This window comes from Hippopotamus amphibius, chromosome 15 (genome assembly GCF_030028045.1).
Source record: "Hippopotamus amphibius kiboko isolate mHipAmp2 chromosome 15, mHipAmp2.hap2, whole genome shotgun sequence".
Lineage (NCBI taxonomy): Eukaryota > Metazoa > Chordata > Mammalia > Artiodactyla > Hippopotamidae > Hippopotamus > Hippopotamus amphibius.
Genome location: NC_080200.1, coordinates 4,902,617 through 4,917,626, shown reverse-complemented (window position 1 = coordinate 4,917,626; position 15,010 = coordinate 4,902,617). Strand labels below are relative to the sequence as shown.

General features: G+C 53.1%; 1 protein-coding gene across 4 annotated transcripts; it reads left to right on the top strand.

Moving 5' to 3' along the window:
* The first annotated feature begins 485 nt into the window (after nucleotides 1-485).
* SLC25A23 (solute carrier family 25 member 23) lies at nucleotides 486-14,765 on the top strand. Of its 4 annotated transcripts, none has more exons than XM_057710357.1 (11): nucleotides 486-763; nucleotides 1,863-1,989; nucleotides 2,586-2,673; nucleotides 2,951-3,062; nucleotides 4,310-4,468; nucleotides 4,555-4,707; nucleotides 4,911-5,018; nucleotides 6,157-6,324; nucleotides 11,462-11,612; nucleotides 12,623-12,803; nucleotides 13,192-14,765. In XM_057710357.1, the coding sequence occupies exons 1-11, from the start codon at nucleotides 608-610 to the stop codon at nucleotides 13,208-13,210; spliced, it is 1,422 nt and encodes a 473-aa protein (XP_057566340.1). In that variant the 5' UTR covers nucleotides 486-607; the 3' UTR covers nucleotides 13,211-14,765. The 4 variants fall into 4 exon arrangements, with proteins under 4 accessions (XP_057566340.1, XP_057566339.1, XP_057566341.1 ...); XM_057710356.1 differs by having other exon boundaries at nucleotides 13,137-14,765; XM_057710358.1 differs by lacking the exons at nucleotides 12,623-12,803; nucleotides 13,192-14,765 and adding an exon at nucleotides 12,067-12,178.
* The last annotated feature ends 245 nt before the right edge of the window (nucleotides 14,766-15,010 follow it).

The window sequence follows — 15,010 nt, the reverse complement described above, 5'->3', positions numbered from 1 at the left end:
GATGAAAGCACGGAGGAAGAGAGCGGAGACTTGATCTTCTGCTTCTGCGGCCGCGTAGGGAACGTGAAATGAGCGGGCGGGCTGTTGCAGAGCTAGATGGCGCAGACTATGCCCAGGAAAAGCGAGAACTTTACTTCCTGATGAGGATTAGTAGAGGTGGGATTAGTGGAAAGGGATTACGTAACCCAATCCCTGACATCTCCCTACCTCGCCCCCTTGGGCAGAGGGTAAACTGAGGCACGCAGAAACAGAACTCTGAAGCAAGACCTGAGATCACTGATCTCTCGAGCCCCCTTTCCAGGATGAACCTGGTGCTCCCTAGGTTGTGCTAATGCCAGAGCATCCCTGACAGCACCCCCGCTCCAGCTCCGCCCCCAGCCCCCTCCCGCCCAAAGCGGGTCGGGGGAGGAGACGCAAGTTCTGGCGCGGCCGGCGACGGCTAGCAGTCACCGCCTCCTACAAGTGCCAGAGCCGGGCAGGCAGCGCGGAGGCTGCAGTGGCAGTGGCCGCGGAGCTGGCCCTGCGGGGCCCCGGGGGGGAGGGGGAGCCGTCAAGCCCCCGCTGAGGCCGCCGCTGCCAGGCCTCCCCTCCCCCCGGGGCGGGCGCCATGCGGGGGGGCCCGGGCGATGCGGAGCGGCGACAGCGCTGGGGTCGCCTCTTCGAGGAGCTGGACCGTAACAAGGACGGTCGCGTGGACGTCCATGAGTTGCGCCAGGGACTGGCCCGGCTAGGCGGGGGCGACCCGGACCGCGGCGCCCAACAGGTACCCCCGCGGGGACCCCCTCCTGGCGCGCGACTTCGGGGCCCAGCCCGCGCCGGGTAACCCGAGCCCCTGAACCGAGCGCCGGGAGCCGCCCGAGACTGCCTGTGGCTGGACTCCAGGACCGGTGCATAGCTTGGGCGTCCCTGTCCCCTTCCCCCTGCCCGCCCGTGTCCGGGCGTAACGGGCTCGCTCAAGACAGGACCATCGAGGCCCCAGGCCTGCAGTGTCGGCTGCCAAACCCGCCCGCCTCTTCCCTCGGGGTGGGGGATGATGTCTGCCAGGGAATGGGGCCGCGGGCGCTTTCCTGCCCACTGCCCGAGACACACCCTCCTCTGAACTCTTTGCCCACCCGAGACATGGCCTGCACCCACCTCCAGGAAACACACCCTCCCCACCCTCCTACCCGCCTCTGGGCACCCACTGCCCTCCCAGGCAGCTGCCCCAGCCTCTATGTTTACATTCCCTTCCCTGTCTTTCCCCCGGCTTGGCTTAATGCCCCAGGCTGTCCCAGCCAAAGGACCCAATCCTGTCTGAGACTACCCTCAGCTGGGGATGCACCTATCAAAGTAGGAACTTGACCCCAAGCCCGTGCAGATATCCCCCACACCTGGAGACCCAGATGCCCCTGGACTGTCTCCATAGCACCCTGAGACCTCCAATCAACCTCCCAGTTTACAGATGGGAAAACAGAGGCACCGCGGATGCTCGATGTGGATGTGTCATTGCCTCACATTGCCCAGCGCTGTCTCCAGTGAGAGCTCGTGAAACTGCCATGTGCACAAGTTCTTATAAGAGACAGCTGGAAGGACAGGCTTTCAGAGACAAAAGCCCAAGTCCACCTACCCACTTCCTAGCTCTGTGACCTTGAACAAGTGACTTGACCTTGGAGAGCCTCATTTTGCTCACCAGGAAAACAGGACAACCACTGTCCACTTCACAGACCTACTGTGGCCTTGGGCACCTTGTTGAGGAGAGAACAGATCAAGGGAGGGGGTGGGAGAATGGGGGACATGGGTTCCTGGGGCATAAGCTTGTCGTGCTCCCTCCAGATTGGGGGAACAGCTTCCTGGAGCTCCCTCTGACTCTCCCCCCATGCCAGGGTATCTCCACTGAGCATGACACTGACCCAGATGGCGGCCTTGACCTGGAGGAGTTTATCCTCTACCTGCAGGAGCGGGAACAGCGCCTGCTACTTCTGTTCCATAGTCTGGACCAGAATCAGGATGGTAAGGCCCAGGATGGGGCTGTGGGGGCCCTGGAGACGCCAACGGGGTTAGAACTGGCAGCACTAGGAGGAGGGGGGAGGGTTCTTTCTCCCTGATGACTCACAGGATATTTTGGGAACTCTCCTCACCCCCAGCTAGGTGGTTCGGGGCTCAGCCAGCCTATCCCACCTCCTTTTCCTTCTGAGGTGGGTCCCAAGTATTTATTAGTCTTATTTTTCTGTGGGACAAAGATCCCCCCATATTGCTCCTGGATTCCCTGTGAGACAGAGACACCCCCATCACTTTTTCTGGGCGTGTCCAATATTGCCTCTCAACCCCCTGCGGCATAGGGACTCACATAATTGAACCCCCTGGATTCAATCCTTCATTTATTTATCAAACAGAAGACGCCCCCCAATATCACCCAGTTCCACCTCTCTGATCCCAATGGGCCAAGGACCACCCCCCACAACCCTGCCGCAAACCTCATCTTGGGTTCCTGGATCTGATGGTCTTGTTAGACATCCCCATTCCAAGCTGTCCTATCCCCATTCCAACCCTGTCCTACATCTCAGGGTTATGACACACACCCTTCCCCACCTCGGCCCCCTCCCCAGGTCATATCGACGTCTCTGAGATCCAGCAGAGCTTCCGAGCTCTGGGCATTTCCATCTCGCTGGAGCAGGCAGAGAAAATCCTGCACAGGTGAGTAGCGGGGGGGTCCAGAATCCCAGGTAACTCAGATCCCCAGGACCCCTCAGCTGCCTTGAGCCTCTGAGCCCCAGACCCAATCCCAGGGCAGGAAGAGCTGAGATCTTGGCCCAGTTGCTTCCCCTCTCTGAGCCTCAGTTCCCCCTCTGTAAAATGGGGAGCTCGCAGTGCTGAGGAGCTCAGTCTACCCCCTAAACCCACCAGAACCTCACTCAACTCACCACCCGTCCCAGGCACTGATTCTGTCCCACCTGCACCCCTCCCCCCTCAGCATGGACCGTGATGGCACCATGACCATTGACTGGCAGGAATGGCGTGACCACTTCCTGCTGCATTCACTGGAGAACGTGGAAGACGTGCTGTATTTCTGGAAGCATTCCACGGTGAGGTGGGGGGCGGCTGTCCCAGCTTGGTGGTTGGGGTGGGGGGGGGGGGGCCTCTTCCCCAGGGCATGGGGGGAGAGGCTGGCTCAGGCCTCTAGAAGGAGGAGCCACTGGGAGCAGCTGAGGGATGAGGCTCTGCTCTCCTCTTCCTCCACCTGGGGCTCGGGGGACCCATTTGAGGAGGTCTCTGCAGGCTGATGGGAGCCCTTCAGATTCAGTGTGGGGCCTCCGGGGTCACAGGGAAGAAAGGGCTCACTAGATGGTGCATCTGGTCTCCCACGCTCAACCCACGTAGCTCTCCTTCTGCTGGTTTCTGTTCCCCTCGATAAAGGATTCTGCTGCTGAAAAGACAAGTTAGGAAGCCACCGTCTTCAGAGGGTCTGATGGGATCCACTGGAAGTTGGGGGTGGGGGAGGAAGAGCTCTGGATTGCCATTTCCAGGGTGGAAATCCCTGAGTGATGCATCTGGTAGGATCTGATGGCATCTGGAGGGGATACATCCATGGGATCTGCTGAGATCCTCTTGGGAGATCCAGAGATTCTCACCCTGGGGGACACATGAGGCGGGGCTTGGTTAGGAAGTCTGCAGGTGGAGGACACTAGAGGAGGGATGATCTCTGTGGGGGAGACCCCTGGGGATATGGTGAGACCCCCAGGAGGGATTTGCTGGGCTCTTTATATGGGGAGTCCCTGGTAGGATCTTGTATGACCCTGGAGGGATCTTCTGGAATCCTTATGGGGGAGACCCTTGGGTGGGATCCTTCGGAGGGATCTGATTGGCTCTGGAGGGATCTTTATGGGGCAGAAGCTTATTCGTTTTGTTGTTGTTGTTGGGGTTTTGTTTTCTGTTTGGTTGGTTGGTTGGTTGGTTGGTTGGTCTTTTTGGCCATGCTGCATGGCACGCAGGATCTTAGTTTCCCAACTAGGGATCGGACCCGCTCCCCCTGCAGTGGAAGCATGGAGTCTTAACCACTGGACTACCCGGAAGTCTCCCATGGGGCAGAAGCTCGAATAGGATGCTTTGATGGGATTTGGTGGAGATCCCCAGGAAGGATATTATCTTTTGTGGAGACTGCAGGGCTGGATCTGATGGGGATCTAAGAGAGATCTCTTGGGCTTTCCAAGTGAGATTCATTGGTGCACTCTCTGGGTTTCCTGGGATTCATGGGGGAGACACCCAGTTTAGGGGAGAGTCACATCTCCCCAGCCCCACTGGGGCATGACACCCCCAGCCTCTGCATCCCTAGGTCCTGGACATTGGCGAGTGCCTGACCGTCCCGGATGAGTTCTCAGAGCAGGAGAAGCTGACGGGCATGTGGTGGAAGCAGCTGGTGGCAGGCGCGGTGGCAGGTGCCGTGTCCCGGACAGGCACAGCCCCCCTGGACCGCCTCAAGGTCTTCATGCAGGTGAGGGGCCCTGGTGAGACCTGCACCCCTCCCCCAGGCCTGGACCCCTGGAGGGGACCCTGAAGCCACCTCATCTCCCCACCCAGGTCCATGCCTCCAAGACCAACCAGCTGAACATCCTGGGGGGCCTACGGAGTATGATCCAAGAGGGGGGCATGCGCTCCCTGTGGCGTGGCAACGGGATTAACGTGCTCAAGATCGCACCCGAGTCGGCCATCAAGTTCATGGCCTATGAGCAGGTCGGGGCAGGCGCGGGGAGGCATGGGCTACAGGCATGAGGATTTGTAGCATTGGCCTGGGGGTGGGGGATGGCTGCAGGTCCCCAGGAGTGGGCATCTGCTGCACTTTGGGATGCCCCCAGCAGGAGGACAGCAGAGGGGAGGTCCAAGGGCACCAAAAGCCCAACCCCTGAGCTCCCACCACCTCTGTGTCTCCCTCTCAGATCAAGCGGGCCATCCGGGGGCAGCAGGAGACACTGCACGTGCAGGAGCGCTTTGTGGCTGGCTCCCTGGCTGGTGCCACAGCCCAAACCATCATTTACCCCATGGAGGTGAGAAGGAGGGGCCCTGGCAGAGGCCCCATTGCAGGGTAGAGGTAGGGGGCCTGCAATAACCGTTTCACTCCAAGATGTGATAAGCATTGGGGTTATAACTTTGCCACTTTCTGATTAGAGCAATGCTGTTCTGTGTGTATCTGGTCTGGATATCACAATTTGAGGTGTGACTTCAGGGGACAGTAGTGTTGATCTACCTGTTTAGATAACCGTTGTGGGGGCCAGCCATTTATGGATGTGACTGGTCTAAGGATACTGGTTTCCAGGGCGCTTGTCCCCAAGGGAACCATTTCTAGGCGAAACTGTTTTCGGACAAATCATTTCAAGTTTCAGATTGTGCCGGGCACCAGTTAGGATTCTGAGTGACAGAAAACTCAAATCACATAAATGAAGTCTGGAGGTGAGCAGTTCAGGGATGGCTGAAGCTGTGGTGGCTTCGGAATGTTAGAGACCCAAGTTCCTTCCCTCTATCTTGTTCTACCACCTCAACATGTAGCACCCACCTCATGGACCAGAATGGCTGCTGGTGCTCCAGTCATAGCATCCACATTCCAGCAAGAAGGAAGAAGAAAGGAAGGAACACCTCCCTGCCTTAAAGATGCTTTCTGACAGCCTTGCATGTCTCTTCACCTTCTGATTCATTGGCTAGGACTCAGTCACGTGGCCACACACCTAGGGAAGCTGAGAAATGTAGTCTTTATTTCTAGAGGCTGTGTGCTTGCTGAAAATAACAGTTTCTATGGCTAAGGGAGAAGGTAATAAGATATTGGGAGACAGCAATGGGTGCCACGTGCAGCTCTGACAGGCGTAACCGGTTTGTGGGTATAGAGTTTGTGGGTAGAAGATTCCAGAGCAAGCGGTTCTTTTATTTTTATTTTTTATTTTTTATTTTTTATTTTTTTGGCCGAGTGGCATGCAGGATCTTAGTTCCCCAACCAGTGATCCAAACCGTACCCCTGCAGTGGAAGCACAGAGTCCTAACCCCTGGATTCCCAGGGAAGTCCCACAAGTGGTCCTTTTAATTCAGTTATTCTCAGGGTATCTCTATCCAGGAGGTGCAGTTGCTAGGTGTCTTCATTCCTGGATGTTGCAATACCAAAGGCAGCTTTTCCAGAGATGACCGGGTTCTCCCCAGGTGCTGAAGACACGGCTGACCCTGCGCCGGACGGGCCAGTATAAGGGGCTGCTGGACTGCGCGTGGCGGATCCTGGAGCGAGAAGGGCCCCGCGCCTTCTACCGTGGCTACCTGCCCAACGTGCTGGGCATCATCCCCTACGCGGGCATCGACCTGGCCGTCTATGAGGTCTGTGGCCCTCCCTTCTCTGGGATCTGCCCTTCCTGGGGGGCTGACTCAGTTGACCACCATAGCTAGGGGTGGAGAAGCAAAGCACCTTGGGCCTTGGGATCCTAGGGAACCCCTTCAGGCCACCCCACCCATCACTCTTCCACTTCCTACCGCAGGAACCTTCCATCTGTAGTTTGGCCTTCCCGGGTGTCAGGACGTGAAAGTCAGGGACCACTCTAGCTCACAGAATCATGGGAGCAGTGGAAGATGAGCTTCAAAGATGTCGTCCCCCCCAAAAAAGTGGGTCAGACCCACTTGTATCTCCAGCCAATGTCTTCTTCAAGGCCATTTCAGTATCTGCCATCACCATAAAATCCATACCCCATGACCAGGATCTCGGGGCCTTCATCAGGAGAGGCAGCAGCTGAGAGTTTTTGCTGTTTCTCATCCATTGCTTTTCCCTTCTCCTGGTGGGATCACCAGGTTCTCCCAATTAGCACAGCCTCAGAAGTCCCCAGGCATCCCACCCCCCCAACCCAATCTTTGTATCCAGCCCGGCTTCGTGGGCAGGCACTCTGTAGAGTCACCAACTCAGAAGGGCCCTGTGCTTGATTGAATGCTCTGCTGTCGGCATCTGGAAATTCTTAATAATCTTTGAACAAGGGATCCACCATGTTTTTATTTTGTACTGGGTCCCACAAATGACATAGCTGGTCCGGATCTAAGGTCCCCCCATACCTGCCATTCATACCTGCCCTACCAGCACCCAGCATCCACGGAGCCAAACAACACAAGGCTTCATTCATTCGTTTGTTCATGGATTCATTCATTCTTATTCACTCGTTGACTTAGCAACTATGTCCTAAGCATCCGTGTGTTCTGGGCACTGTGCTGGCTGCTGCATTCAAGGAGTACAACCTGATTCTTGTCCTCCTGGGATACCCCTTCCAATAAACAAAGTCAACCAGCGAATAAGTAGTTTCAGATTCTGAAAAGCTCTCAGAAGATAATACACAGGTCGTGCAATTAAAAGTAGCCATGGGCAGGATGGGGAGCATCTAGGAATTTCTCTGAGAGGTGGTGTTGGAGTGATGAGTTGAATATATATCAGGAGGGCGTGTGAACAAGGCAGAGGGTACAGCCAATGCCAAGGTCCAGAAGCAGGAATGAATTTGACCTATTGGAGGAGTGGAAGTCTTTTTTTTTTTTTTTCATTATGTTTAATTACAAGATATTGAGTGAAGTTCACGTGCTATACAGTATGACCTTGTTGTTTATCTGTTTTACATATAGTGGTACGTATCAGCTAATCCCAAACTCCCAATTTATCCCTCCCCCGCCACACACACTTCTCCCCTTTGGTAATCATACATTTGCCTTCTATGTCTGTGAGTCTGTTTCTGCTTCATGGATAAGTTCATTTGTACCATCTTTTATATTCCACATATGACTGAGATCATATGGTATGTGTCTTTCTCTTTGTGACTTACTTTGCTTAGTATGATCCTCTCTAGGTCCATCCATGCTGCTGCAAATGGCATTATTTCATTCTTTTTTATGGCTGAGTAATATTCCATTGTATACATGTACCACATCTTTTTTATCCACTCATCTGTTGACGGACATCTAGGTTGCTTCCGTGTCTTGGCTGTTGTGAATAGTGCTGCTATGAACATAGGGGTGCATGTATCTTTTCAAATTAAAGTTTTCTCTGGATATATGCCCAGGAGTGGGATTGCTGGATCATGTGTAACTCTATTTTTAGTTTTTTAAGGAACCTCCATACTGTTCTCCGTAGTGGCTGCACCAATTTACATTCCCACCAACAGAGTAGGAGGGTTCCTTTTTCTCCACATTTCCGGCATTTGTTATTTGTAGATTTTTTGATGATGGCCATTCTGGCCACTGTGAGGTGGTACCTCATTGTAGTTTTATATTCTTTTTTTGGTGGGGGGGGAGTATAGCTTTACAATGTTGTGACCTCGTTGTAGTTTTGATTTACATTTCTCTAATAATTAGCAATGTTGAGCATCTTTTCACGTGCCTGTGGGCCATCTAAATGTCTTCTTTGGAGAAATGTCTATTTAGGTCTTCTGCCCATTTTTTGATTAGATTGCTTGTTTTGTTGTTGAAGAGTAAAAGTCTCGAGTGGCTGGAGGGAGCTGAAAAGTCAGCAAGGACTCAATGATCATGAATTTGGGTTTCTCCTAATGGGACAAGAAGCCATTAAGAGTCATGAGCAGAAATAAGACCTTATTTTGCAACCTTATTTCATTCATTCTTCACTCCAAAGGGAGGTCGGAGGTCTAAGAAATTTGAGAAGCCCTGTGCCCTCTTGGCATTTCAAGATCTAAATTAATCCCTTAAAGGCTCTGAGAAGTCCTGCAGAAAAGTGATTTCCCTTTTTTTTAAGCCCAGTGTTGGCCATACTTATCCAGTCATCAGAACCTCATTTTTAACAGAACTGCTCGTTTTTTTTTTAATAAATTTATTTATCTGTTTATTTATTTATTTTTACTTTTTTGTCTGTGTTGGGTCTTCATTGCTGTGCACAGGCTTTCTCTAGTTGCAATAAGCGGGGCTACTCGTCGTTGTGGTGCATGGGCTTCTCATTGTGGTGGCTTCTCTTGTTGCAGAGCACGGGCTTTAAGTGCATGGGCTTCAGTAGTTGTGGCCCGTGGGCTCAGTAGTTGTGGCTCACAAGCTCTAGAGCGCAGGCTCAGTATTTGTGGCCCACGGGCTTAGTTGCTCCATGGCATGTGGGATCTTCAGACCAGGGCTCGAACCCATGTCCCCTGCACTGGCCAGTGGATTCTTAACCACTGTGCCACCAGGGAAGTCCCCGGAACTTCTCTTAAAAACTCATTAAACACCTATTTGGCAAATGCAGCTCCAGCCCCAAAAGACGGCTATTAAAATTACAAAGACAGTAATGGTAAACGATTCTCATTTACCATTTCCATGCCCAGGCCAGACATCACCAATCCATCACAGCACTGAGTCCCTCTCAACACAGTTCCAGGCAGCCATTACCAGTGCACTAGAATTGATTTAGGAAATGAAACCTGTGAGCCATTCCAGTCCCAAGGCCAAAAAGAAGATCCTGGATTTACAGAGGCCTCGCAGAAGGCTTCAGAAGGGATTAGCCAATGGCACAGCTCTGGACTTGGGGCTGGTTCTAAATGTTGATTGTTACCTTTGTTTTGTGACTTTGGGCAGGTAACTTCTGTTGAGCCTCAGTTTCTCATCAATAAAATGGGGATTATAATAGTCTTAGTTGCAGGTCTTCCAGAAGCAGGGATGGAGGGTGGGCAAGTGATTTTGGGAGGAGGTAGTAAGACAGGGAAGGGAAGGCAACCAGAAAGTAGCATGCATTAGTTTCCAGGGCTGCCCTCACAAAGCGCCACAAACTGGGTGGCTTAAAACAACAGAAATGTCACATCTGAAAGCTAAGAAGTCCAAAATCAAGGTGTCAGCAAGGCCATGCTCCTTCTGAAACCTGTAGGGGAGAATCCTTCCTTGCCTCTTCCCAGCTTCGGGCCTTTTTTTTTTTTTTTTTAATTTATTTACTTATTTTTGGCTGCATCAGGTCTTAGTTGCGGCATGCAGGATCTTCATCGAGGCATGTGGGATCATTCATGGCGACGTGTGGGTCTTCTCATCTCTAGTTGTGTCATGCAAGCTCCAGGGCACATGGGCTCTCTAGTTGAGGCACGTGAACTCAGTAGTTATGGTGCTATGAGAGTAGATCTTAAGTGTTCTCAGTTGCCCCGCAGCATGTGGGATCTTAGTTCCCTGACCTGGGATCAAACCCACATCCCCTGCATTGGAAAACAAATTCTTTACCACTGGACCACCAGGGAAGTCCACCAGCCTCTGGCCTTTGCCAGTAGTCCTTGATCTTCCTTGCCTTGTGGATGCATCACTCCAATCTCTGCCTCTGTTGCCATGACTCTCTTCTCCACTACGGGTTCTTTTTCTTATTCTCCTCTTCTTATAAGGACACCAGTCATATTGGGTTAAGGGCCCACCTGACTACAGTATGACCTCAGCTTAATTCATTATATCTGCAAAGATCCTGTTTCCAAATAAGGTCATATTCTAAGGTCCTAGGGGTTAGGACTCCAACACTTTTTTTTTTGATGGGGGATGCAATTAAACCCATAACAGTGTATTATCAAGTGAGATACCACAGTGGACAGGTGGAAGGAGTTCAGTCCTGGTGGGGACCTACAGGAGAAAGTGTAGAACATGCCCCCATCAGAGAGGCAAGGGAGCTGGGGTATTGATACACCAAGGCAGTCATCGTTTGGAGGTTGCTTCTGGCAGTACTAATTTCCCAGCACTTCCCACCTGTTCCTACGTGCTCAGAGCAGCCTTGCCTGGGACCAGAGAAAATCCTCAGGCAGAGCCATGGATGCTGGCAGTTGGAGTTGGCAGGTTTGAGCTGAAGCGTTAAGGGATAAAGGGGGGGCACCCACCTTGGAGACTATATGAGTTTCCAATGGCTGCTATAACAAATGAACCACAGACTGTGGTTTAAAAATACCACAGACTTATTATCTCACAGTTATGAAGGTCGGAAGTCCAAAATGGATCTCACTGGGCTAAAAACAAGGTGTCCGCAGGCCGCTTTCCTTTTGGAGGCTCTACGGGAGAATCTGTTTCCTTACATTTTCCAGTTTCTAGTGGTGGCCATGTTCCTTGGCTCATGGCCACTTCTCCATCTTCAAGGCCAACAGCATAGCATCTCTCCTCCCCCCATCTCTCTCTCTCTCTAATCTCTGTTTTTGTCACATCTCCATCCCTGACTCTTATAAGGAGACTTCTGATGACACTGGACCCACCTGGATACTCTAGGATAATCTCCCACCTCCAGATCCTTAACTTAATCCCATCTGCAAAGTCTCTTTTGCCAAGGAAGGTACCATATTCACAGATTCCAGGGATTAGAGCAGCAACCGTAGGGGGGCCATCATTCTGCACAACAGAGAGGGTCTAGGGGATGTTTGAGTGAGAGCATGCAGGTAAAGTGCTTGGCTAACACCAGCCATCACAGGATACAGAAGCCAGCCAGCAGGACCTCTGAAACCAGGGTCTCCTGGGGTCACTTACCTCCAACCCACCTTCCTCCCTTCTTCTCCACCCCTACCAGACCCTGAAGAACCAGTGGCTCCAGCAGTATAGCCGTGACTCAGCTGACCCAGGCATCCTTGTGCTCCTGGCCTGCGGTACCATCTCCAGCACGTGTGGCCAGATAGCCAGTTACCCCCTGGCCCTGGTCCGGACCCGCATGCAGGCCCAAGGTGAGGCCTGGGTGGGAGGAGGAGGCAGGGGAGGTCTCACGACTCGGGTCCACCTCCCCATCCCCAGCTCCTTCTCCTGAGAAGGCAGAGTCCTGGGCTGGGAATCCTGGATTTCGATGGCCTTGACTAAAGTCCCTGCTTTTCTCTGGGCCTCAGTTTACCCTTTTGTGGCATTGGGATGGGAGCCCTTTAACCTAAATAGAAGAGCAGATACAGCCAGTGCCAGAAGAGTATCCTAGCCATCTCAGCTGGGAAGCAGATTTCAGGCTGGTAACTTGAGCTCTAATTTGCAAGGCTGGGTTATAGTGAGCTCAGGAAGGAGCAGGACCAGGCTATAATTGTTTCACTGTATTTGTCTGTATTGCTTTTTTGAGGGTTGTTTTTTTTTTTTTTTTCTTTTCTTTCCCCCCTACTATCCCTGAATCTTTTTTGAGAATTTCCTCGGGGATTTTAGCATTTGCATCTTGTGAGTTTTGCTGGGGGTCGTCCGTGCATAAGACAGACATGGTCCCCCACCCTCAAGGAGCTCCCAGGCTGGAGAGGAAAGAAGATGCTGAATAAATCATTCCACAATGAAGTATGGATTTAGGGTTGAATAAAGGGGAGAAGAAAAAACCGGACTTAGACTGGGGCACCCAGGAGGGCTCCCCTGAAGAGCTGGTTTGGAATGGAGGTTGGAAGGATGAGTAAGAGTTAGCTGGGAAAAGGGAGAAGGAATTGAGTTCCAGGGAGAGGACATTTCTATGCCTTTCTTCCACCTGCCCCTCCACACCTAGCTGCTCTGCTTCTAGTCATCCCCAAACTTGGGCCCTCCAGATTGGGGTGAAAAGATGAGCAGCCAGTTCCAAGGCCAGTAGAGGTCCTGACTCTGAGTGGTAGGTCCCACTGTTAGTCTAATCCTCCCCCCTCCTGCCGCAATGGCCACCTGGCCCAGCCCGGGACCTGGGGGGAGGAGGGGGAAGCGCGAGGGGGACCTTTGGCCTTACCTGGCCTCCCCACCCCCCCACCAGCCTCCATCGAGGGAGCCCCGCAGCTGCCCATGCTGGGTCTGCTCCGCCACATCCTGTCCCAGGAGGGCGTGCGCGGCCTCTACCGGGGCATTGCCCCCAACTTCATGAAGGTTATCCCAGCCGTGAGCATCTCCTACGTGGTCTACGAGAACATGAAGCAGGCCCTGGGGGTCACGTCCAGGTGAGGGACCCAGAGCCCACCCCCTCCCCCAGATCCCTCACCTCCACCGTGACGTCCCTCACACCTCGGCCACTGGAGACTGATGGCCCGGCCAGTGGATCCCAGGTCCCCGCCCCCAACACACACACTTGCTCAAACCACAGGATCCCCACCCTTCATCCACTAGGTCCTGCATCCCCACATCTCCGCCACTGGATCCCATGTTTCCCTCCCCTCCCCCACACGTACTGAGTCCTGGACCTCCGTGTCTTAACCACTGGCTCCCCCACAACCCAGCTAATGGATCCTGATACCCCAACCACAGCAGCACATACCCTGTATCTAAACCCCCAGACCCCGGCTGCCTCAGGCACCAGATCCAGGGTCCTCAGGCAGTCCTGGATCCTAGATCCACTGGCAGATCCTAGATCCCCATGCTTCAAGTCCTGGATCTCCAAGCGCGGCCACTGGATTCTGGATATCAAGAAACCTCAGCCCACCGGATCCTGACAGTGCAATGCCTAGATCCCAGGGCCCCAACCACTGGATCCCAGATCCCCTCCTTCCAACCACTGGATTCCTGAATCCCTTTACCTCGACACTGGGTCCTGGATCCCTCAGCTTCGACACCTGGATCCACACATTTCAACCATTATACCCTCAACCCCCCATCAACCACCAGATCCCAGATTTCCAAGCCCCGACCTGCCAGATGCTTGTTCCTCAAAGCACAATCGCGAGAGCCCAACGGCAGAGGAGCGGGTCCTGGCGACTGCAGCTGTTGGACCCCAAATCCCTCCAGCGCAGGCACTGGACACTAAAACCTCATCCGTAAGAGGCAGACCCTCCCACCTCCAGGCGCTGGATCTTGAATGTTCAGAACCCCCAGAGTAGCTCCCAATAGGCCAGTCAGCATCCTGGATCCTGTTCACTCCCGTCCCAGACACACACCAGAGCCTGGAGACCTCCTCTCATGGCACAAACCCCACAGTCTACAGAGCCTCCAGGAAGCCCAGGTCCTGGCCTCCCAGCTTGAAAACCCACGGGACTTGTCCACTGTCCTGACACGTCTCATGCCGGCAGCAAGGGGAGGAGATGCCCCTCCCAGGCCCCACACAGACACTGGACCCCCCACCTCCCTGGCACGGCCATGCTTCTGGGTTGCAGGGAAACTGCTCCCTCAAGTGCTCCCCCAGCTGAGCTGTGTCTCACACCCCCTTCCCACCATCTAGGCTGATAACAACCCCCAGAGCCTGGGTCCCTCTGGAGGATCCAGTGGCACTTTCTTAGGGGCTGGCAAGGAGGCAGTCTGAGGCTGGGACACATTAAGGGGACCCCACACACACCCCAGTACTGCCAGCTCCTCCCCAGGCTTCAGAGTTGGAAGCCAGGAGCAGCTTCCCTAAACCTAAGCATCTAAGGATGCAAAACAAACCCCCAACCCCCCAGTCCCCCAAATTCATTCCAGGTCTATTTTTCTACCAGAGAGGAGCAGAGATCCCATCCGCCCTGACTAACCCCAACCCCGACACCCCCACCCTGGACATTTTGCACTTTATATTTGGATTATGAGCTTAGGCTCATTGGGGGACCCCCTCTCTCCATTCCTTCCAAGTTCTTGGGGAACCCCATTAAAGGACTACAAAAGAAGAACTGGGATTTGGGGGGGACAGGAGGACCCCCTCCCCCAATGCTTCCACCTCCCCCACCTGCACCACTCCCCACCTCCCTGCCTGTGTGTGTTATTTCAAAGGAAAAGAACAAAGGAATACATTTTCTAAGCTCTTGTGATTTTTACTGAAAGGGTGGGTGGCTGTGGGACCACCTCAAACTACCCACAAGGAAGGGACGTGGGTGAACTTCCATCACACGTTTGTGGGAGACCAGGAAATGACTCCGTGAGCCTCAGTTTCCACATCTGTAAAGTGGGTGTGGGGGAAATTCCACATTCAGGAGCCCTCCTAATTTTTCCTGTATTTTTTCTAATTACACAAGTGCGTTTTTTTCCTCAGGCTGCTTAAAAAATTGCCACAAACAAGAGGCTTAAAACAACAAAATTTTTAAAAATATTTTTCTATTGTGGTAAAATACAAATTACATAAAATATACCATTTTAACCAATGTTAAGTGCACAGCTCAGTGACATTAAGTACATTCACATCGTCATGCAATCATCCCCACCCTCCATTTCCAGAACTTGCTCATCTTCCCAAACTGAAACTCTGTCC